Here is a 24,293-nt window from a genome sequence, read left to right as displayed (position 1 = left end):
TTCAGTGTGTGTGTTACTTTTAATGTTTTTAATTATACTTCTCACTGTCTGTCATGCATTTTGGGGTTACAGCTAGTATATTTTTGCAGCACAATTGTTTGTAAAAAAAAATGGAATTTCCATGAAGAGAAAGGAAAACTGATGTGATCATGGAGTATTCCTTTATTTTTTAACTATGCAGCAGTTTAAATGATAAAAGGTTGGCATATTTCTTTAAGACGCAATTGTCAAACAGCCAGAAATTGCTAGTAAGGTTTAGATTTCATGTACCTTTACACTGTGCACACACTGTGTCATTGGGGTGGAGGGGTGGAGTCGATATTTGGCAGGGATGACTTCTACTTCTGTGATCGGGGCAGATTCATAGCTTCTGTTGGGAAATGCTTTGACATCTGGCGACCACACATTGGAAGAATGGATATCAGTGCCAAAAAATTAAAGACCTTTCTTTGTTGTTTTATTGGCCCATTATTCATTTTTGAGAAATTGTTTTCAAGCAAGTGGGTTGGGCAACTTAGATTCTATGTATTTGTAATGCTTCACAAATGTTTTCTTGTATGAATGGTTTTTCAGTGAGTTCATAACTGGCTTCCGGAACACAGTGGCTCGTTAGCTATTTCCTTTTCTGCTCTTTGTTTTCAGAAGTTGGCCTAAGGTACTATAGCTTGCGCTGGATGAAATAAAGGTGCTCAAAAAACAGAGAAAGCTGAAGTAGTGAACAGCCAAAGGGCTCTAATGCATTTTTAGGAGAAGCCTTACAGCCTTAAGTACTTAGTTGTTAGGAGAAAGCTGCGGGCTGAGAAAAATCAATGTACAAGATAAACTTTTTGTCACATGGAGAACTACTCTAAATGTAGAGTGTCAAAATCTGAAAGGGCTTGAAATTTGGCACGTATTACTACTCTGTGTATGTGTGTGTGTTATGTATACGTGCATGCACTTTTTTGTATGTGTATGCGTGCTTGAATATGTTTATGTGCATGTGTGTATGTGTATTTATGTATATGGGAGTGCGCATTTTTCTGTGCGTGTGTGTCATTAGTGGGAGGGCTTGCTGATGGGACACTGTTTGGCCCAGCTTATATTGCTACAGCAGCACTCCGTATGGAAATCCTGTAGCTGATGCTGTGGTCAGAGTACTTGGAAGTAGAGTGGAGAAGTACTGCACATGTGTGCTCACCCCTTTGGCTGCTACCTAGCAGGGGTGAGATGAATCTGTCACAGTAACTGTCACCGCAGAGGGATCTAGCAGCCAGATCTACTCACTAGCTATGAGGTTCACACCAAAACTGCTGATCACTGAGTTATAAACGTGATAATGCTGTCACTGTATGGAACACTTCCTGTGACAACAGAGCAGTAAAACAGTCCAACTTCAGTGGTGCATTTATTTAAGAGTGCATCTGTTTTTTATGACGATGGCTTTACTCTCATGCATTTTCAATGGGTTTATATTTACCCAGCAGCTTTTTCTACATGTCTGCATATTCTTGTCATGTAAACAGAGAAGCAGACTTTGTAGGTTTCTGCCTTCATGCTGAGTATATTAAACCAAGATCCATTTTCTGTAGTTAGGCTAATAAGTACTGCCACTGTGACTCAGTAGCTGCCCTTATAACATCACTCTGTGTTAGGCTTGTTTTGGTAACTATACTGTTTATGTCAAGTTCAAGCATTTTGTTTCAGAAAGATAATTTCAGAAGAAAACAAAGCAGTTTGTGTGTGACTGCAGGCTGTCTGTTATTAGGCAGTGTAGTGCATCAGTGGTTATGGTCCCCAGACTGCCAACTTCAGGGTTAAGACCATACATCCTTATACTACATCAGTGCCTACAGTCCCCCACCTCCCAACCTCAGGGTTCAGTCTTTACCTCCCTATAGTGCATCAGTGGTTATGGTTCCCCACTTCCCATCCTCAGGGGTCAGCCCTTAACCTCCTTATTGTGCACGAGTGGTTATGGTCCCCCACTTCCCAACCTCAGGGTTCAGTCCTTACCACCTTTAACTGTTAGTGTGGATTTGTGCATGTCCTCCTCCTGTCTGCACAGATTTTTCCTCTAAGCACTACAGCTTCCTTCCATCTCCCCAAAACACTGTGATTCTGTAGTTAAGCAGGCCATATGTACTGCATTTACCCCTGCCTTGTGGCCCAGATCTTCGCTGAAGAGTCTGAGACAGACCAGTTGACAAATGTTGAAATTAAATTGCATTTTAAAATGATTGCAGTCCGTTTCTTTTTGTTTTATTTGCTTTACTTTTAGTTTATTCATAGAATCTCTTCAGTAGCCTCTTTCCCCATTACGTGTTACCAGTAAGATATCCTGGTATACTGTTTGGCTGTCGCCACCAGCAGTCATCACCTTCTGTCTAGCCAAACCATTGGTACTTGACACTGGCTTACAGGGACTGTATCTCATGGAATAAAATTTTAAAATGATTACAGTCTGTTTCTTTTTGTTTTACTTACTTTACTTTTAGTTTATTCATAGAATCTCTTCAGTAGCCTCTTTCCCCATTACGTGCTACCAGTGAGATATCCTGGTATACTGTTTGGCTGTCGCCACCAGCAGTCATCACCTTCTGACTAGCCAAACCATTGGTACTTGACACTGCTTACAGGGACTATATCTCATGGAATAAAATTGTACAGTAAACACCAAAGTCATTCCCAGAGCAGTACAAGAACTCAACTGGTCAGTAACTATTTTATGTAGCCTCCATAAGATAAACACCGTCTTGTTCATTGCTTTTACACACTTGAACTATCTTGAAGTTTCTTTATGTGAATGGAGTCTGCAGGTCCTCCTATGTTTCATGCGGGTTTTTGCTAGGTCTGCTGATGTCCTCCCACATTCTAAATACATGCCATAGGTGAATTGGCAGTACTTCAAATTGTCCATAAGTGCACACACCACATGTCACTGAGTCTTGTGACAGACAATGGTACCTTTTCTAGGTTTCATTTCTCTGTCTTGTGCTTATTGATTGCCTGGACAGGCTCCATCTCCCCCACAACTGTGATCTGGACAAAGCAAGTATTGGAGAGTGAATGACTGGATGAATAAGTGAGGTTATTAGCTATTTTTTCTGCTGTAGCATTTGAGGTCTTTTATTGTTCGCTAATGTGGTTTATGCTGAAACCCCAGTCCACTTTTGCTATCCTTAACTGTGTAGTCTTCCTTCATGCTAATACCACTAAGGTGATGTGGCTTCTAGAACCAGATGAAGTGCTCCAAATAATTTTTTATCACTAAATTTCAACACTTGCTTATCTGCACTATTTCAATTTGTATGTATGTCAGCATCATCTTATTATGATTACAGACTTGTTGTGTTGTAATGCTACCTTTAGTTTATTAGATATGATTCCTTGTAAATCCCTTGTTGTATATGTATACACACACGTATATGTATGTATGTATATGTGTGTGTGTGTGTGTGTGTGTGTGTGTGTGTGTGTGTGTGTGTGTGTGTGTGTGTGTGTGTGTGTGTGTGTATAGAAAGCCTGTTCCATAAGAGGAGCAATCCCTGGGACACATATCTGTCTGTCCAGCATATTCTGTTTAAATCACAGACAAATTTTATATCCCTAGACCTTGTATTTCTGGCACTGTTTGACTTACAAATATGCAAAAGATTCATAAGTGTGGGGTTTGCGTATGCCTTGCAAGATGGGCATAGATCACCCCTCAGCAGTCTATAGGAGACTAGAAGGAAAGGGCTTAAAAGCACTGTGCATGAAGCAGGTTTGTTACGCCTTGTATTCCTTTTTGAAAGGAACCTCTGAGGTCACTCTAGTTCCTGCATATGCCTGGCTAGGTACATATTGAAGGGAACATTATAATGTATGATTGGTCTGATAAGGGCAGAGTACAGTGGGATAATGACCTCTTTGGACCTAGATGCCATGCGTTTACTTACAAGTTGCACAACATAAAAGGATTTCCTCACCACTGTAGCCAAATAATGGTCAAAGCTAAGGCTACTATCAACATGTGTACCCAGATCCCTGACCACTGGGTCAACTCTTAGGAGTGTATTATCAGCTTGGTTATTACATGGGATTGTTGACTTCCCAAAGGGTACAATTATGTATTTCTTATCATTGAATTTGAGACCATGGCTTTGGCACCATTTGTTGGTTAGAGATAGGCCTCCTTGAAGAATGCTGCTTTCTGCAGGGGAGTCGATGATGTCCCCCAACTTTCAATCATCTGCAAACTTTGTCAGCTGTAAACCTTCAGCATTTGCTTCTGTTTCAGAGAAATAGATGCCAAAAAGGAGCAGGTCTAGTACCAGGTCCTGGAGGGACACCACTATTTACTGGCCTCTTAGTGGAGGTGACCTCACATATTTTGACCTCCTGGGCCCCATCAGTGAACCAGTTGGCTATTCAGCAGGTGATAAAAGGGTTTATATCTAAATTAGTGAGCTTGTCTGTAATGCCTGAGTGGGATATTGTATCAAAAGCCTTGGTCAGGTTTAGGTGAGCTTTGTGCACAGTCTTGCCTTCATCCATTGCTTTGGTGACTCTCTCAAAAAAGTCCATCAGATTTACTAGGCATGACCTTCCTTTAACAAAGCTGAACTGTGATGGGTCCAGTGCTTGCAGGTTACCAATGTCCTCGGTTATCATGTCCATGAGGATTCTTTCTATGGCCTTACCTATAAAGCTGGTCAGTCTTATAGGCCTGTAGTTACCCAGATCAGTGGTTGAGCCTTCTTTGTACAGAGGAATGACTGTAACCATCTTCCATTCCTTGGGCAAAAAAAACTGACTGTAGGCTCCAGCTGAATAGCGATTCAAGTGGACCAGAGAGGTCCTGTTTCATGCTGTTTATTAAACATACCGGAATGTTATTGGGACCCCATCAATGCAATGTTTTTGGCCTTGGAAAGTGCATTGATGACCTGCTCCCTAGTAATGGTTGGAGGGAGTGTGGTATGTGGTGTTTCCTCTGGACTATTGGGTGGAGTGGGGGGAGAAATTTGAGTTACACCTGTCAGCTGTAAGCTTGGCAGTGGCCTTCTACGCAGTCTGGATGATGCCATTTACAGTAAGTTCTGCACGTTGTTGCATATTTCACCTGAGGTTACGGACATAGCTGTAGAAAGCATTGTGGTTGTCCTTAATTGTCCATTAATAACATTCTAAGTATCTTCACTGCATATCTCATGCTTTATCTCTACAATTCCATTCATAGGATGTAGTTGTAAATATGTCTAGCGTGTTGTTCATTGGTTAAAAAAATCTTTGTGTGTGCTATGTAATACACTTTATAATGTAATGTTCCATTCTGTGTAAATTGTGTACTCTAATTTCTCTGATTGTGATTATTTGTACACCTGTTAAGAGCTTTTCTTTCCAGGCCTCCACCTCCACATAAAAGGGGTGTCTTAAGATCAGTAAACAAATGGATGTAAATAATACATAAGTAACCCATCTAATGGAACGTTTGACACCAGAGAATAAAAATCTACATGCTTTAGTCCATAGCATGACGAGAAGTTGACCTTTTTTCCTGGGCTTTGGATACTCTTTCATTTTACTCACCTTGACTTCCCCATTCTATATCACTGTGTGGAAAGCAGGCTTATTTTAAAAGTAATACCAAACCTTTTTGCACTTTACTGTGCTTTGGAGTAAAACTGTTTAGACAAAACAGTAAAAGCAGAACAAGGTCTCTGTAATGCTCTTGAACAGGTTGGGCTATAAATATTGAAAGGTAATGTGCTGTCTTGTTTGTCTTTGCATATGTTTGTCATTTTAGCCTAGTATTTTATCTTGTGATTCCCATTTTCCACAGCCAGTTAGACGGTTAGCTTGTCGGTGTGATGGTATCGTTGGACAAGCTTGTGATTGGAGGATAGCATCACAGCCTTGTCATACTGCTATGTAGGCATTACACTGGAGAATGGAATGCAGTTGTTTCCCTAGTTTTGTAAACATTCATTCTACTATCCTTGTACCCTTCTCAATTATGTCATTTTTTCTAAGATGAGCAGTGCATATCCAGGTTCATTCCTATGTACCTTGTTCATAATTCTTAAAGATTTGTTCGATACTACTCTTTGTCACACATCAGCCTGGCACCCAGCTTTCATTTTCAGTTCCATCCATAGTTTCATCCTTCTACTAGTGAAATTCCCAAGTTGTTGTAGTTTTCTTCTTCTTCTCTGGAGTCATGTCACACATTACTATGTGTTTTTTGTTGAAGTTTGCAGAAATCTTCTTAATCCATCTGTAAGGGGAAATGTCTTTTTCAGGACAGCATAAGAATTTCAGAGAGGCACATTGGGAAGGATGAACCTGTTTTTCACCACCCTCATCCTTACAGGTCACAGTGAAATACGGATGGGCCAAGCAGCATAACTCTATCCTATGGCATGCTAACCTGGGTAACGCCAGCCATTTGTAACCTACACAATGGCATTATGCCTTCTTCTGCTCTAATGGAACACATTCCCTTTAAGAACAAAACATTTTTGTCTATTGCTGCTCATAGCATTGCATGTGTCTTTTACTCTCAGCTGGTGACCAGACCTTTATTTTTTTCTGTAATACAACTTTTAGGGAAACGTTGGAATGTGCTTCAGAACATTTGCTGTTTTATTTTAATGCAGGCCGACAGAAGAACCTTGACTACTGTGCGAATTGCAGCACCAAATGCATTGTCTTTTAATATCCTGTACTACTCTTGTCATTTTCCAGTTAATTAGAAACTTCGAAGTATGTAAAAATGAAACTGTTTGAATGAAATTCTTTGCTTTATTTTCTAGAAACCTTTACAAATCTCCTCAAAGTTCTAATTACATCCTAGAAAACCTGCATGTGTAAACAGAGGCTACAACTTAATATGAAGAAAACAAAGCTTCCCATGTATTTTTTCTTTGTTATGGACACTGTATATAGTTTATTTTGTCCTATTCCTGTTGTTACATTATTAAACTATTGTTTTATAAAATGAATAAAAACATTTTTGAGTAAAAAAAAAAAATTGGCAATTCTGGGTCAGTCAACAGCTACAGTTATTTTCACCTTAATGAATTCAGATCATGTCACAGCAGTGGTGAGATGCAAAACTATTTTACTAAAATTGTTTTTCATGTTGATAAACATTATCAACATAGTGTAAGTAAATTCATAATATAAAATAAAATTGTAAAAGTGTTTATAGTATTTGTTTTCAACATAGTAGAGTTCTGAGGAGATTACTTGCCCAGGGACATATGGAACTGATGCTTTTACTGAGAGAAGTATTAGGGATAAATTATGTGTATTCAGCTGTGGATTTATTATTAGCCCATATGCAGTGTCCGCAGTGGTGATTACTGCAGCCCCTTTCAGTTATTTTTGATTAACTAAAAGTCCATCCTTGAAAATTGCAGAGGATGTCAGACTGACTGCTGACGGTGTTAAAAGTATACATTTAATGGGCTTTAATGCTTCACTGAATCTTTTTTGAAACAAAAAAGAAGTAGGTGTAATCGTAGCTTGCATTTTTCAGTTCATCCACTTTGACAAAAAGTGGTTGAGAGTTCAGTAATAAAATTAAGGTCATCCTGACTCTTATCTAAGAGAAGAGAGACAATTTTTACTGTATCTTCTGCATTGTCAGGTGGAATAAAAATGATTTTTTTTAATCACACGTTCAAGTTCAGGAGAGGACTGAGTTACTTTAGCTTATTTCTTTGGTTATGTTGATTGAAAAAAAGTAGAGAAATACTATCCTATGGAAAAATAAATACAATGGAAAAAAGACTTCAAAAACAATATTTTTAAACCAATCACCAAAATTAAATTACAAAATGAAATGTTCAGTCTTTCACTTTTTCTTTGAAGCTAACAAATAGTTATACCCACAGACGGGTAAAATCAAACCATTCATGACACCAGCTGTAAAGTATTGCTGATCTTGAGCTTGTGTTATAAAGCAGGACACGTTTATTCGTAGAGGAAATACCTGTTTTCCTTTGAAGTACAAATAAAAGAAAAGATGATTCACAATAGGCGTACAAGTAGCTGGTGAATATCTGCAATATATGTTCTAAATAGTTAACTACATTATAATCCTCCATGCGAGAGACCTAGAAATTCTTAGGAAGTCACTCAGAGTCTGCACTGCATATGTGAAGGGAAACCTTCACTTGGCGATGTAAAGGTAAGGAATACCGTCCCAAAACCATACTTTTATTACACTGACTTGCCAGTCCACAGATTTATAGTCATTCCAAGGTGTTTCTTTTGTTTCATCTAATCTAGATGTGTTACCTTGGAACTCTTCCTTAATTCTGGATCTTTGGGTCCCTTGAAGTGGGTCTATATTATGTGATCGAAGAAACTCTTCTTCGAACACATAATCGACACATGTACAGTGAACGCTGTAAACTGCGAATGGCTACCTCCTCCAATTATTTCCTCTGAAAAAAATTCAAGTGGCTGTAAAATTAAAAAAAAAAAACTTGAAAACACTAATCAAGTGGTGGGGGGGCTTCGCCCCACACTCCACTTGATGTGGGGGGCTGTGCCCCCCCATACCCCCCTAACTAAATGTACCAACTCTGAGATCGCTCTGCATTGAAGAAAAGGGCAATTCCCGATAACGGCCAACTGAATTTTTTCCCAAGGAAAAAAATTTGAGGATGTGGCCATTCGCGGTTTACAGCGTTCGCTGTTTATGTGTCGATTATTATGTGTTTGAAGAAGAGATTCTTTGATGACATAATATAGACCCCCTTGAAGTATGTTTCTCAATACCACTTTGGTTCATAGGCTCATAGGTGTTTACTAGGCTAATGCCTTTTTAAGCCCCACCATGCATCCCAAATCTCTGACAAGTTGTGGTACTCTTGATTAGTGTAAGCAGGGGCTTGGGAGATGAAACATTTACAAGGTAAGTACTAGATTAGCTACCCTTGTCTGCAATTTTAAGCCTAGCTAATTTTCCTTCGAAAAGTGAGAATCAAACCCTGTACCTTGTGCTTTTGACGTAAACACCTTAACCATTATGCCATTATACCAACCCCAAAGGAAGCAAGGTTCAACTTACTGTCCCCACCAGTTAGCAGTTATCATATTTCCCCCCAGAAGTTTTCATGCTAGGAATGAACATATGCCCATGATAAGCTATGTTATAACATCACATTTGGACTATATATATATATATATATATATATATATATATATATATATATATATATATATATATATATATATAGATATATATATATATATATATATATATATATATATATATATATATATATATACACTTTCATTTTCTTTGCTTCTTTTTTCCATTTAATACATGTATTAAAATGGATCAAGAATAAGAATAAGACTTAATAAAGTCTTGGAATCTCCTTATAGTGCTGGCTGTCTTCCTTTTTTGTGTTTCCTGATTTTTGGCCTTTGCACTTGCCATCCGTGCAAAGCTACGTGTTTGGTTTGTTCTTTTTTTCACATACTTCAGATATCAGTCTTGGCAGACACTGGTAAAAGTTCTTGTGCTTGTGTGCTATTTCCTTGCAGATTACATGTCAGAAGCTTTTTAAGATCTTGAGTATATTGGAAAAAGACTCCATATGAGATTGAAAGATGTTGCGCTAAGCTAAGATTCTTCATTCTGGACTTTTCTTAGAAAATTGTCTGTTGTTTATTCCTTCCCATGGTAGGACTTCATGTTTCACTGCCCTTGGACTTTACTACTGTGGGGATTATGCATGATAATCTCAGTCTCATTCTGGTCCTCAGTTTCTTCAGAAGACTTAAAGCCTCTGAGAAGTGCACCCCTTGCTCCTACCCCTGGAAGTATTTGCTTTTAACACCTTTATTGAATTATCACTTAAGACATAGGCAAATATACATTTATATAAAAGAAAACAAACCATGTTAACATGTTTACAGTTACAACCATTATACATAATATATTTTTATACAATTATCATCAATCCAGTGTTACATAAATTGACTAATTCCTGCCTTTTTTAAAACTCAGCCCTCCTCCAAAACGTTATTCTACATGTATTGTTCCCACAATTTAATTTTTTTTATGTAATTTGCTCCTGTCCTTTTCTAAAGATACCATTTCCCTGTTACAGTATTCACTACTTCAAATACAGTTGGTTTAGACTTTGATTTAAATTTTCTAGTAATTGCTTTTTTGTAAGCCAAGTGAATTAAACGTAACAAGGCCTTGTCACGTCTGGGTAGTTCAGATCCTGTATCCCAGCTCAAAAAATAATTTCTTTAGTTACACCCATTTGCTCACCCAATATTTCTGACAGAGAACTCTTGTAGGGAATTTTTAAAGTCTGCCAATTCATTACATTCCCAAAACGTATGTTCCCAGTTAGCTATCTCTTCCACATTGCACCTCCAGCATTAGCCATCTATCTGCGGAAAAAAATTATTTGGAGTCTGCTTGGGGTATAAAAATACCAAGGCAAACACTTCCAAGCAAAAATCTTTTGGACGTTGTTGTATATTTGGGAGACATACATATGTCCTCCCAACGTCTATATTACATAATCAAACTTTTAAAAGTTCGAATGTCATATGGTCGACACCATATGATTGAACTTTTAAAACTTCAAAAATGTAATAAAAAAAATAAACCAAAGAAAAACCTACCTGAACAGTTTAAGTAGGGGGCAAGCCCCCCTGCATCCACAGCACACCCCACTCTTTAAATATACCAACTCTGAGATTTCACTACAGTGCAGAAAAGGGAAATCTTCCCATTCTGCACTCTATGGAGATCTCTGTTGAAATGTTTGAACTTTTAAAAGTTAGATCATTTGGTGTTGACTATATGATGTCCGAACTTTTAAGAGTTTGACAACGTGATATAGAACTGTCCTCCCATTGTCTACTTGTGAATTGATTATCCACTCTCTCTTTCCAATCATTTTTAACCTCCTCAGATCTGAACAACAGCCCTTGGACTTCACTGGTGTGGGATTATCCATGATTCCTTTAGTTATCATGCAAGATTTTACATGCCTTACTATCCCTTTTTTAACTTTTGTTCTAGATTCAACTAAAAACTCTACCAGTTCTGGTCTTTCACTTAGGATTGCTTTATCCTGTTCTCTTTGCCTGCACTCTGATATCAATTCCTAATTGGAAAGGCAGTCTCTATTCTGCATTTCAGATGTCTTCATGGCCTCTTCTCATTCTATTACCTTTTCTTCTCAAGTTATTTGCTCCCAGTAGCTTGGTTCCTTTGCCAGTTTTCTCCAGTATATTCCAGCCTACTATTGCTTGTAATTGCAGTAATTCTTATAGCCAGCGTCTTCAGAATTTCATTTACCCATTCCTGTGTTCACTTAGTTCTTAGAATACTTTCTACTGTTTTATGCATATAATATTTTCGCTTTTTTTTTTTCTCCCAAGTCTTTTGGGTTTCTAATACCGTGACGGAAATTACCCCAATTGATAAGTCAAAGTATCATTAAAGTTGATGAAATTAGTATTGTTTCAATCTTTGATGTCAGCCAGTAGTGCTCTTCGCAGCACCTGCAATGTTCCCAGTAATGACTCCTTCTGCAGTTCATATGGAGTTACTTGCATTGGTAACTTACCTAAATACGACTGTTAATTCTTTGTTATAAGACCCATTACTCCTACTACTATTGGAATTCTTAAGTTTTTTCCTCATTGCTCTTGTTTCTGCCTGCAGATCCTGATAATTTATGATTTTGTGTCTCTCTGTATGCAAGACACTGTAGTCATGGGTGTGGCAATTTCAATGATCAATGTCTTGTCTTCTTTTCTTGGACCACTATATCTGGTTTTCTAACATCTATCTTTTCAACTGTTGGTAATGGATGATCCCAAGTGATGTAGACGTCTTTCATTTTCTATGATGCTTTGTGGCTCTTTTCCCAGTGTTTTTCGGCCACTTCACTACCCTAATGTTTGCACAATCTCCAGTGCAACAGTCTCGCCACATTATTATGCCTTTCAGTATACAGTCCTTCTGCCATTAGTATGTCATAATCAGCAATGAGGTGTGAAAATGTTTCCAGTTCGGTTTTATAAAACCTACATTTGTCTGTTCCTCCCAAATGTTCAATGGACTTTATAAACAAACGCTTACGCAGCCCACTATCTTGGGCTGCCAGTATTAACCTTTCATCTTTTGGTTTCAATTCACCTCTCCTTAACCATTCCTGTGTTCATTTCTGATTAACATGAGGTTCTTCCAGAAGTTTTCTTGCTTGCAATTATATTTATGCTTTTTCCACATTTCTTGCCTTCTCACCTGATCCTTCACCTTATATTCTTTCTTTTGTTTTTTGGCACATTCAGTTGCTACCTGATTTTTATCTACTTCTGGTTTAATTTCCATTTTTGATCCTGATCAGCTTCTGCTAGATTAAGCAGAGTAGTCATCTTAGAGTTATTCTCCTCATGTTTCAAAACTTTCACTATGTTTGGGTCGTGTGAGGTCAGCAGATATGTGTGGAGTCCCAAAATTGCAGATCTGTGCATATAATTAATTTCAAGGAGGCCCATTCCTCCTTCGGAACAGGGAATATATAATGTTGTTATGCACTGATTTTTATAAATAGTTTGGTGAGCATGAAGCATCTTTCTTGTTTTCCTATGTAATCTGTCCAACATGTTTTGGGGCCAGTCAGTCACTCCAAAACTGTAAGTTAGGACAGGAAGAGCAAATTGGTTTATAGCTTGGATTTTGTTCCTAGATGTCAGTGCTGTTTTCAGGATTAATTTAATCTTCTGAAGTATTCCTTACTAAGTTTTATTCACATTTATTCATGTTTTATTGTTGATCCTTCATCAATTCCCAAATATTTATACACTCTTTCTTGCTCAAGTTCTTTTAAATCACATTCTTGTCCCAAACTGATGTTTTCCTGGTGTTGCAATTTCCCTGCTTTAAAGGTTGCTTTTGCACATTTATCAAGACTGAATGACATTATTATATCATCTGAAAAAGTTTTGACAACTTGCAGTTGTGCTTTCAGTTCCTCATCTGATGAGCTATACAGTTTTAAATCATCGACAAAGAGAAGGTGAGAAGTCTTTACACTTTGTTATTTTCTGGGAGCCAGATTATAGCCATGGCCTAAGCTGTTGAGTAAACAGTTTTATGGATTAAGGGCGGGGCAGAATAGTAACAGTGACAGAGAGTTACCCTGGAATATCCCTCTTTGTATTTTTATCCCTGGGATAACAATTTGTCCTTTATCATGGATTAACTGCAAAGTGGTCTGCCACTGTTTCATGGTCACTGCAATGCAGTTGATCAGTGTGGGATGTGTCTTATACATTTTTAAGCACTCTTTTATCCATGAATGAGGGATACTATCAAATGCTTTTTTGTAGTCAATCCATGCCATACTTAGATTCTTCCCCTTTCTACAGTTCTCCACTATGACTTTAACAACAAATGATCCTTTGTTCCATATGACTTTCTTTTATTGCCCTTTTGTTCTACTGCCATAATTGAGTTTTCGTATAAATGACTATAAACTCTGCCGGCATCAATTACTGTGCATAGTGTATACATTGTTGGAAGGCAAGTTATTGGTCTATAATTTTTAGGGTAGCTTGCAGGTTCACTCTTAAATAGGAGCATTGTTTTTCCTGTTGTTAGCCAGGTTGGAGTCTGTTCTGGGTGCTCATATAAATAATTCTTACGCTTGGCTAAATCTTCGTGCAACGGTGTTCGTACTTTTAACCAGAAGTTAGGTACTGCATCCAGGCCTGGGGTTTTCCAATTAGAGTCTTTTCTTAACTTTGTTTCAATCTCTCTGGCTGTTACTTCATCCTATTTCATATCCTGTATCTTTATTCTTTCTTTCACTTTTTCTATCCATTTAGTATCTTTGTTATGTTCCACAGGATCTTCATAGATACTTCTCCAAAATGTATATATTGCTTCTTTTTTTGGCGGTTTTTCAATTCCTTTTACCTTATTTCCCAGTTCTCTATAAAACCTTTTTGGGTCATCAGTAAATTGCTTGTTTTGCACTTTTCCTTTATATTTATCTTCGTATCTTCTAAGTTTTGCCACCTGTGCTGAAATTTTTAGTTTATTTGCGATAGTGCATGATAGATCCTGATCTGTTCTAATATTGCACATTGCTTTTATCATGTCTATCTTTGTTAGTATTTTTGTTGATCTATTCCCTCTTCTATAGTCTTCTAACAATGACACTTCTTGTCTTAATTGCTTTATAATTTTCTCTGTTCAATATTTCCATGATGGTATGTGATTTCTCCCTTTCCTATCCATCACTACCCTCTGTTCTTGTGGTAGAACTTTATCGGTTATTAATTTAGCTGCACAGTAATATATCCCGTTTGCTTCTGTTATATCGCATGGATCTCTATGAACAGTCCTAATTACTGTGTTCATTTGTTTTATCAGACATCTGACATTTTGGGTTTTATTAACCTTCTGCAGTCTGTTTCTTTCATTGATCTTGATATATATCTGTTCATGTCTATTAAATCAAGCAATTTGTCTCTTAGCTCATTTTCTTCCAAATGGAGGGCACATCCCTTGTTTTCTGTAGAAGATTCTGTAGCATCTTCCTGTGACACAGTCTCATCAATTTCATCCTGTGCCGTCTGCTGCTGTATCATATGGGAACAAACTGACCTGTCACTCCTCATCATTGACTGCATCACAGTTTCCTGTTCCTTCCCTTTCTGTCTAGCTTCAAGTGAACATTTATACTGGTTTCCTGTGGAAGGCTCTAAATTATCTTCATATGGCACCTGACCAATTGCTTCCTGTTCCACTGGTTTCCCCTTAATTTGGATATCCATTGCTCTATCCTGTTGTGGTGCTTTCTGCATTAGATTTTCTCCACTGAATCCTTCACTTTGCAGGTACTCCATAACGTCAGTTTCTATTTCTTTAACTTCTCCATTACTCATCTCCTTTTCTACTTTTCCTCTTTGTTTTCTTATTTTTTGTATTGTAAAGTTTTCTGCCTGGATTCCTTTGTCTGTATTTCTCTTCAAGTATCTTTGGTGCTGCTCTTTTTGTATTGGTTAGTTTTGCTTTCTACTTTGCAGAAATATTACACCATATTAGATCTCTTTTTCTTTCCCATGTCCATATTTTTTCTTCAGATGTCTCCTGATCTTTCTGTTTCTCCTTACTTTGGGGACTCACTCCATCATGCTGTGATGTAACCTGTGTTAGACCTTCTACACCAAATCATTCACTTCGCAGGCACTCCGTAACTTCAACTTCTATTTTTTTTAACTTCTGCTTTATTGATCTTCTTTTCTACGTTCCATCTTTGTGATATTTTTTATTGTGAAATTTTCCATATCCGGATGCTTTTGCCTGTATTTCTCTTCAAATATCATTGGGGCTACTTTCTTTACATTGATTAATTTGGCTTTCTCCTTTGCATAAATATTGCACCATATCAAATCTCTCTTTCCCATGTCCATATTTCTTTTTTATACTTTTCATATATCTCTTGGTTTTGTTGTTTATATTTTTGCACTTCCTCAGATGCTTCTTTTTCAAAACAGATCAAGGTTTCTTGATCTATATACGTTTTTTCACAAATCTGTTGTATTAATGAACACAAATTGTCATTTGAAGCTTCTGAAAATTTTTCTTTCCTCTAATTTCTCTCTTAATCGTTTTGTATATTTTGTGTCTGGAAATTCTGGGCTTTTTAAATAGAAGTAATAATACATAATTTCTTTCTTATCCTCAATAGTCCACTTTATTGTCTTTATGGCTCTTCTTTGGCCTATCAGTTTTTGTGGCCTACTACTTCCTTCTATAACAGGGGGGGGGCACCCTCTGAATAATATTATGTATGGCTGTTGTTATTCTCCTTAAGTATCTGCATCCAAACTCTCTGTATGTCTTGAGCCCCCCCCCCCTCATCATCATCCCTTTCCACTTTGAATTATAGCTTTCTGCTTGTCATATGTATATGAGCTTTAACTGTGTAGCTCTAAAATATCCCTTTAAATCAGGTAATCCTAAACCACCCTGTTCTGTTGGAAGGATCACCTTATCCCACTTCCCCCTTGCCCTCTTCCCCTCCCACATAAAGTCTTTCATCTCTATTAATTACTGTCCAACACCTCTCCTGTATTTGATAAAAGTGTGCTTGACATGTATATAAAACAGAAGGGACTAAAAACATTTTCACTGCTTGTATCTTGTTGTCCATATCCATAGAAAAAAGCTTCCATTTTCTCAGTTTTTTTAATTATCTTTTGTTCTCTTCCCACATATCATTAGGTGCCATAACAGAATCCTTTTTAACCCATACTGTATGTCTATTTGTTTTATTGTTTTGTTAAATTATATTTGTTAACGAGAATATATCGCATAACATGGACATTTTTTTAGACTCACCTGGGAGAGCTGTCTGATTAAGTAACTTACACAGAGACAAACTTCAGGCAGATGCAGCTGAGTGATTCATATTCTAGGCTACGAGAAGGAGCTTATTAATAGTTCATAAACTTAATGTTCTACACTACCTGCCAGATTAGTACACCATAGGGTGTTCATTTTGCCTTTCCAGCTGATTAGCTACAGTTTTTGTCTGTTTGGCCTTATCTCAGGGAGTGGTCCCTCAAATCTCCAAGGCATGGATCAGGAGACCTTGGGACTGTTTCTTCATTTTGTAGGATTTTTTCACAGGCCTAGTTGGGCTTGCTAGCCCTGGCTGAGTAAAAAAATTGAGCGAGTATGAACCAGGCTTTTGTGGCCAAATGTGCGAGAATATATACTTTTTTTACTGTTGGTGGAAGCTGGAATCAGAATTGGAGGTTTTAAGCTTAGGGGTCTTTGTCTGATGACAGCGCCAGGCAGTAGGCCTGACACTCATGGCTGTTTTAGGGCCCTAGTTTTCCTGGTTCCCTGTGTGTACTAGTTACCTACAAAAGCTAGATTTAGAATAAGGTAGCCAGAGAGGCCAAGTATGTCTCACTCCAGGACCCAGCATGGGCAGAGGGCAAAGAAGACTTCATCCACACCAGGCAAATACTGCACTAGTATAGAAAATGTCTTGTTAATCCTCTGAGTTAGGGTCAGGGATGAGGTGCAGCCAAGCTCTCTGGACATTCTTACTCATTTGACTTTCATGTGGCCCACTGTCTTCTGAACTTGTTGGATGCTTTGGCTAGGGCATCAGGTTCTGTAGCTCCTCTGTGTTTGATGGCATGTGTCTGAAATTGTCCTGTCCATGAAGGTAGGTGTGGCCATATAATGCTAGATGCTGCATTTGAAAGACCTTATTGGGTATATATTACAGGCTTCCTTGATAAGAGACAGTCTTCCACTTCATCTGGGGTAGGTACATTTCCATGCTATTTGTGTTCCTGTTCTTCCAAGAGGCTATGCAGATACTCAATTTGCAGACAAAGCATCCATTGCTAAACATGGTCTGCTTGTCAGCCAACACTCTAGAGCTCTCTAGAGTTACTTTATACCCCGGCCTGGGCTCTAACTGGGCTGATGGAGGGGTTGCTATCCTTTTCCGTCAGGGAGAACCATCCATCTGAGATTTGAAAGAGATGCATTCGTTGGCCACAGTCTGTATGTTTTCTCTTGTATATTACTGATTACTTAATTTATGCATTCTGTACTTGGATCTTTTTCTAATTCTGCAAATGTGGAGATGCATTAGAAAAGAATAACAAACTCACCGAAACACCTGAAATGTCACTTAAATTCATAAATATTATTCCCAGATTAATCTCTTAAAAATTGCAATTTAATTTTTTGAGACCCCCCCCTAAATAGTTAACTGTATATCTGTAAAAAAAAAAAAAAAAAAAAACAGAAATAACCTGAAATTACACTTAAAAATCATAGTCACCATTTCTGGATTTCATCTCTTGCAAATGAAATTTGATTTTTTGACAACCATAACTAGTTATTTTAATTTATATAAAACAATAATTGTAGCCAGAGGAAAATATAGTCTTATATCTGTAATTGTATGAAATGAGATGAGCTGGTGTAGTCCGGAGGTGTTATAGATCAAAGGTGTGTTTGATCAACAGTAACTACAGTATGGTGTGACAACCTCTTTTCCCCAGTTGTGATTAGGCCCCTGCTCTGGTGTCTGTCCCTGCAACTACTCAACTGGCCACAAGGTGGCACCCTTATTATTTTTTTCTGCTGCTACTTCTCTTTTTCCCATTCCCATACTTATCTTCTGCCCCCCTTAACCTTTCACATCTGTCCTTTCACTGAAACTTTTTCCAGAACTGCATTTTAGCCTACCCTCTCTTACCTTACCTTGTTTCTTCTGATTCTAGCTGTTCTACATACTTCATTTCTACACATTAGCTGACTAACTAATACACTTTCTCTACCCCACTGACTTACCTGTTAGTTCTTCCCATTCACTGATTGTTTCCTGCTGTACTCCACTCTCTTGTGTCTTCCCGCTCCGTTCGCCCTCCGGGCTCACTCCGCTCCCCTACCCTGCCCCCAATGTCCACCCGCCCCCAGGGTGTCTACCTTTATACTTTCTTAACCACTCCCCCTCTATTTCTTATTTCCTTTCCAACCAACCACTCACTTACTTCTAACCACACCCTACACTAATACCTCCACACCCACTAGATATACATCTCCCCCTGTCATCTCCTACCTTTCTCACAAAGGCTACTCTTTTACTCCTCCTCTGGCTACTTCCACTTATTACTCTCTTATTACCAACCTCACCCCTCACTTATATCTTCTCACCCCCTAGATACAGACCTTCCCCTATTCATCTCTAGCCTTTCTCACTAAAGCTAGTCCTTTTCCTTATACTGCTAACTATACTAACTTCCCTCTTCTCTTAACATGCCTAACCTGTGCCATTGTCTACTTCTAATTTCATTGTTCACTTCACTTACCGCTACCTATTTCCTTACCTCCTATGAACAACCCCTTCTCAAAACTCTTTTCATATCATACAAATACACTACTACATCACTCCCTGCTTTATGCACAAGCTTTAACAATTCCACATATAACCATAGCTACATCCAAGCTAAATATCATCGACTTTTTCATATAAAACATTCAATTCTTAACAATCAAAAGTTAATTGACTTTAATCCCAAACTTATCCAATATCATAACCTTACTGTCCTCCACTCTCTTATAGATGGAGATATTCATCCTAACCCTGGCCCAGAATTCCACTCATCCTTCTCTAACAGTAATGAATCTCATTCTATCCCCCTACTATCAGCCCAATCCTCTAAAACACTCTTAATTGCCCATCTTAATATACGTAGTATCTGCAACAAAATTACTCAAGTTCATGCTCTCCTAGATGTTCACCACTTTGACATCCTTTGTTTAACTGAAACGTGGCTTAAACCAACAATAATAGATACTGAAATTATTCCCCCAGGTTACAATATTATTCGACAAGATCGCATCAAGAAAAAAGGTGGTGGGGTTGCAATTCTTTATAAAGCAGGATTACAAATCAGCAAAATAAACCACAAACTTCATTCTGATGGCAATGCTGAAATAATTATTTCAAAACTACAACTAAACAACCAGAAATCAGTTAATATCATCTGTACTTATTTCCCACCAGGTAACAATCACGATAAACTAGAAGACCTATTAAGTTGGCTTTCTCTAAATTATCCACAAGAAACTATACTACTAGAAGACGTTAATACCGACTGGAATTTATGTAACAATACCAATCCATCCTCTCTGATCAACTTACATGGATTCACACAAGTCATCAATTCCACAACTAGAATAAACAAATCCAATAACAAAGAAAGCATTCTTGACTGGATATTAATAAATGGTCCAGAGCAAAACTATAAAACGGGAACCCTACCTGATGACCTTAGTGATCACTCTCTAATATATATAATCAGACATAAAACAAATGTTAACATTTCTCCCCCTGTTAGAACTATACGCAGTAAAAAACACTTTGACCAGGAACTGTTCCTAACTGAACTTAAACATTGTAAATGGGAACCCCTTAAGTCCCTTCCAATAAATGAAGCAGTATCCTACTTCAATAATACCTTCTTAACAATCCTAGATCATCATGCCCCAATTCGTACCATAAGAGTGAAAAATAAACCAGCAGCATGGCTCACAAGTCAGACTAAAAAGCTAATCCTTTCCAGGAATAAATCTTGGACCAAATGGCGTACCACAAAACTCATAACTGATCAGCAAAATTTCAGGCAACAAAGAAATATAACTAAAAAAGCAATCCTACAGGACAAGAAGAACTTCTATATCCAACTTCAACAATCTTCCCTTCAACAACCACAGAAGTTCTGGATCTCTATTAACCGGCTTATATCCCCTGGTAAAGTAGACACACCAGCTCCACTTAGCACCAACTCTGATGACCCTACAAAAATAGCAAATGCCTTTAATACCTTCTTTACTACAGCTGTACAAAACTTAGCTAATCAACAAAATCCTGACACTGCCAATTTGCCCGCTACAAGCCCCACCCCCCCTCCTTTCCACCTAGAACCAATACCCACCTCCTTCATCCTCTCCTTACTTCAAAAACTTAAACCTTCTACCCCCTCAGCTGACAAATTACCCGGGGAATACCTACAACTAGGAGCCTCAGCCATTGCCTACCCAATCTCTATATTGATTAACAGAACAATTAAAGAATGCACTATTCCATCAATCTGGAAAATCTCACATATTATTCCCCTTCACAAAGGTGGTGATTCTACTGAATACTCAAACTACCGTCCCATAGCTCTTCTGTCTCCACTTGCTAAAATAATGGAGAAATGCATCCATAAACAATTAATTACCCACCTACTCCACCACAATCTGTTAGCATACTGTCAACATGGCTTTCGTCCTTACCACAGTACTACCACAGCCCTGCTTTCTTTTACCAACTGTATCAACACAAATAGAAACAATAATTTCCTGTCGTCTGCACTCTTCGTAGATCTTTCTAAAGCCTTCGATATGGTCAACCATAAACTTCTACTCCACCTTCTGAAGTCCCTATCTCTTGATAAATCTTCCTTGAGCTGGTTTACATCCTACCTGGATAATCGTAAACAAGCAGTTCTCTGGCAGAATCATCTTTCTGAACTCCTTCCTACTTCCTTAGGTGTCCCACAGGGCTCTATCTTAGGCCCACTTTTATTCTCCATTTTTATCAATGACCTTCATCTCTCTATTCCCTTCTCTACCTGCATTCAATACGCCGACGACTCTACAATTATTTGTTCTGTATCATCCCAAACTGAACTGCATTCTTTCACACAAAAATCTTTCTCCACAATAGAAAAATGGTTCTCTAACCATTGTCTTCTCCTCAACCCAAAAAAAAACAAATTATTGCTGTTTACACCCTCACACTCATCTCCCCCTCTTCATTTTACTTTAAATCAAACAATGGTACCATTATTTCTCCAGACACTACTACCAAACTCTTAGGAATCACAATAGATAATCAACTTAAATTTAACACTCACATAAACACCACAATAAAATCTACCAACAAAAAACTTGGATCCTTGTATAGAATTAAACAATTTCTAACACCTTTAGCCAGAACTACAATAGCAAGAACTCACTTAATCTCTACCCTATTATATGCCTCCCCCATGTATACTAACTTGTCCCAAAACAATCTTAACAGACTTGCTAGATCTTATAATAACATTGCCAGATTTGCCACTAACTCACCATATAGAACTCATCACTGTCAAAACCTAAAACAACTAGGCTGGCTTGAGTTACCTCACCTTCTACAATTCAACCAACTTATTATTGCCCATAAGGTCCTTTATCAACCAAACAATACCTCTATTCTCTCTACCCTCATAACACCATATTGTAACCTGAAAAAGCTACGCTCAACAAACAAAATGATGATGCAAACTTCTTTATCTAATAACTCAGCAGGAGACTCTATTTACTAACTTTGTTGGGAAAATATGGAATCTCCTACCAATTGACCTTACTGCTCTTACATCTCTCCCACTATTCAAAACTAACATTAAACATTTCCTCTCCAACCACTGGTTATGCTCTTGTAATAACCCTGACTAATTGTTTTTCTCTTGCTTTTTTCCTCTGTACTACCCTGTCTCCTTCTAAATATCTCTTTTAATCTTGACTCTTTGAACTTTTTCACTCACTGACCTTTCTACTCTAAACTGCTCTACCTAACCCATCTACCTACCAATCCTATTTTTCAAATACTGTCTTATCCTGTAGATGTCCTAAGTATCCTCTATATAAATATCTTATCTCTATTTACTAACTTACTTGTTTGGAAGATAGTGAAATCCCTTTTATACTATGTACTAATCTTTGTTTTTATTAATGTTTTTGTTTTTATTAATGTTTTGTTATACACTTTCTTAATGTTGTTTCTATTTTACTTGTGATATTAAATATTGTGTAAGCTTGGAGCTTTTCTCCTCGGGCCTCCACTGAAAATGTACATGTATCCAGTTGGACTAGCCCGGTTAACAAATGTAAAATAAAATAATAAATAAATAAATGTGTAATGCAAATACTTAAGATTGTATGTGCTGTAATGAACACTTTTCAGCATTACAATAGTAAATGTACTCCTGTCATGACAATCCTGACAAACATACACTGTCTAAACTGAAATTTTTGATCAAAGCTAATTTAGTTGATAATGTGAAAGTAAATAACCATGCCAAGGTGAAAAATGCATTTATATTTTTTAATTCATGGAGGAACATTATTGTAACACAAGCAAATATGTGCATGCTGATAGGAAAGGAAACCGTAGAAATTGCACAGCCTAAGATTGTTTGAAACAAAGGAGAAGGGAAAACTGAGATGTTTTACCTTAAATACCAACAACAAACATTTATGTAGATTGACATGTATTTTCATTGAACCTGGAAACCTTTGTGTCTAAAAGTATTGTATTGTATTTTTACAACTCCTTTCAGAGCTAAAACCAGCTTGCATCTTTAATGGAGTAGAATACCATGATGGGGACATGTTTCGAATGGATGCCTGCCGCTTCTGTCGGTGCCAAGGTGGTGTTTCAATCTGTTTTATGGCACAGTGTGGGGAGCTTAACTGTGACAGGTACTATGTGCCAGAAGGAGAGTGCTGTCCAGTCTGTGAAGGTAATTTAAAGGCTTTTAGCTCTTTGCATTCTGGAATAGTAATGCTTTATGAAATAGCCTCATTGTAGTAAAGTACTTTTTTTCCTGGGATTCCTCACATGTAATCCTAATCCAGGGTTAGATGCAGAATTTCTAACAAAACTTGTAATTGCCAGACCCTTCCATGATATCTGCATGATCAGCCCACTACCAAGAACTGCTAGCCATACCGCTCAACTGTCCAGATATTTGCAGAATATCCAGTTTGTCTTATATTTTTGGTCTGTTCCTCATCAAATTTGTGATGATCTGACAAGTCACTGGGATGATGTGAGGACTGAAGTCACAAAATAATGATATATATTCGAGTCTCAGACTTCAAATCCTTCAGAAAATGTATGTTAACACAAACCCTGTTACTCTAGCAATTTCTAAGGTTATAATAGCAATATTTGAAGTCTGTCCCTATTTTTGGGCCTTTGCTCCCCCCCCCCCATTTTGTCAGGCTTTCTCCCGATTTCTTGCATTGAGAGGTTGAGAGGTATGCTGCTAGACCTTGGCTATAAAACACACCCTCTCCCTTTCCCTTCTGATGAAGCCTTTGGAAAGGAGAGAAGGGACCTGTGTCAGTCTTTAAACCCATGTCATGCCATGTGGAGTGGAGGTTACCATAAGTAATTCTTAGTGTCCAGTAGAGTTTCTTTCATTTGCTTTGGTGCAACACAGTATGGCAGACATAAACGCTGTCTTGATTTACCCATCACAAATAGGAATTGAAGTATGTGAAAAGTAATGGTTTCAGGTTCACTTCTTTTGAATAATAGCACAGTATAATGTGACTCCTTTTGGGTGTTGGTAGAAAATCATCTTAACAAAAAAATGATCCTTTGTTTTCAAAAGGTATCCCTCCAAAGGATTGACTCTGTGTTGTGGCATTGTCTGACGGGCATCAGAACAGGTACACAGCTGGAGAAATAAGTAGGTCACTAACATAAAGAAGCAGTCAGTGCTGGTTGCCCGGGAGGGATACATTGACAGTGGAGGAACATGAAAGGGCTAAGCAGTCATAGGTAATATTGCATGGTCCCTGATAAATTATAGGAATGAAGACTTTATATTTTTTTTTTATATAAATTAAGAAGTTAGGAAAATCTTCATCTGAAGTTGGCTGATGTGTCGAATAAGGATTT

The 24,293-nt window shown here is 37.8% G+C and overlaps 1 protein-coding gene across 2 annotated transcripts in view; it reads left to right on the top strand.

The window, feature by feature from the left end:
* The window catches only part of CRIM1 (cysteine rich transmembrane BMP regulator 1), a 1,731,222-nt gene that overhangs the window by 1,117,360 nt on the left and 589,569 nt on the right, over positions 1-24,293 (top strand). For both annotated transcript variants that reach the window (XM_044058922.1, XM_044058913.1), the window contains exon 6: positions 22,942-23,124. In XM_044058922.1, coding sequence (XP_043914857.1) covers positions 22,942-23,124 — 183 coding nt within the window. The remainder of the gene's footprint in view (positions 1-22,941; positions 23,125-24,293) is intronic.

The sequence above is a fragment of the Protopterus annectens genome, chromosome 1.part2 (genome assembly GCF_019279795.1).
Source record: "Protopterus annectens isolate FY-2018-M chromosome 1.part2, PAN1.0, whole genome shotgun sequence".
NCBI classification, from domain to species: Eukaryota; Metazoa; Chordata; order Ceratodontiformes; family Protopteridae; genus Protopterus; species Protopterus annectens.
The sequence above is the reverse complement of the archived record's forward strand: the minus strand, read 5'-3'. Positions and strand labels throughout refer to the sequence as shown.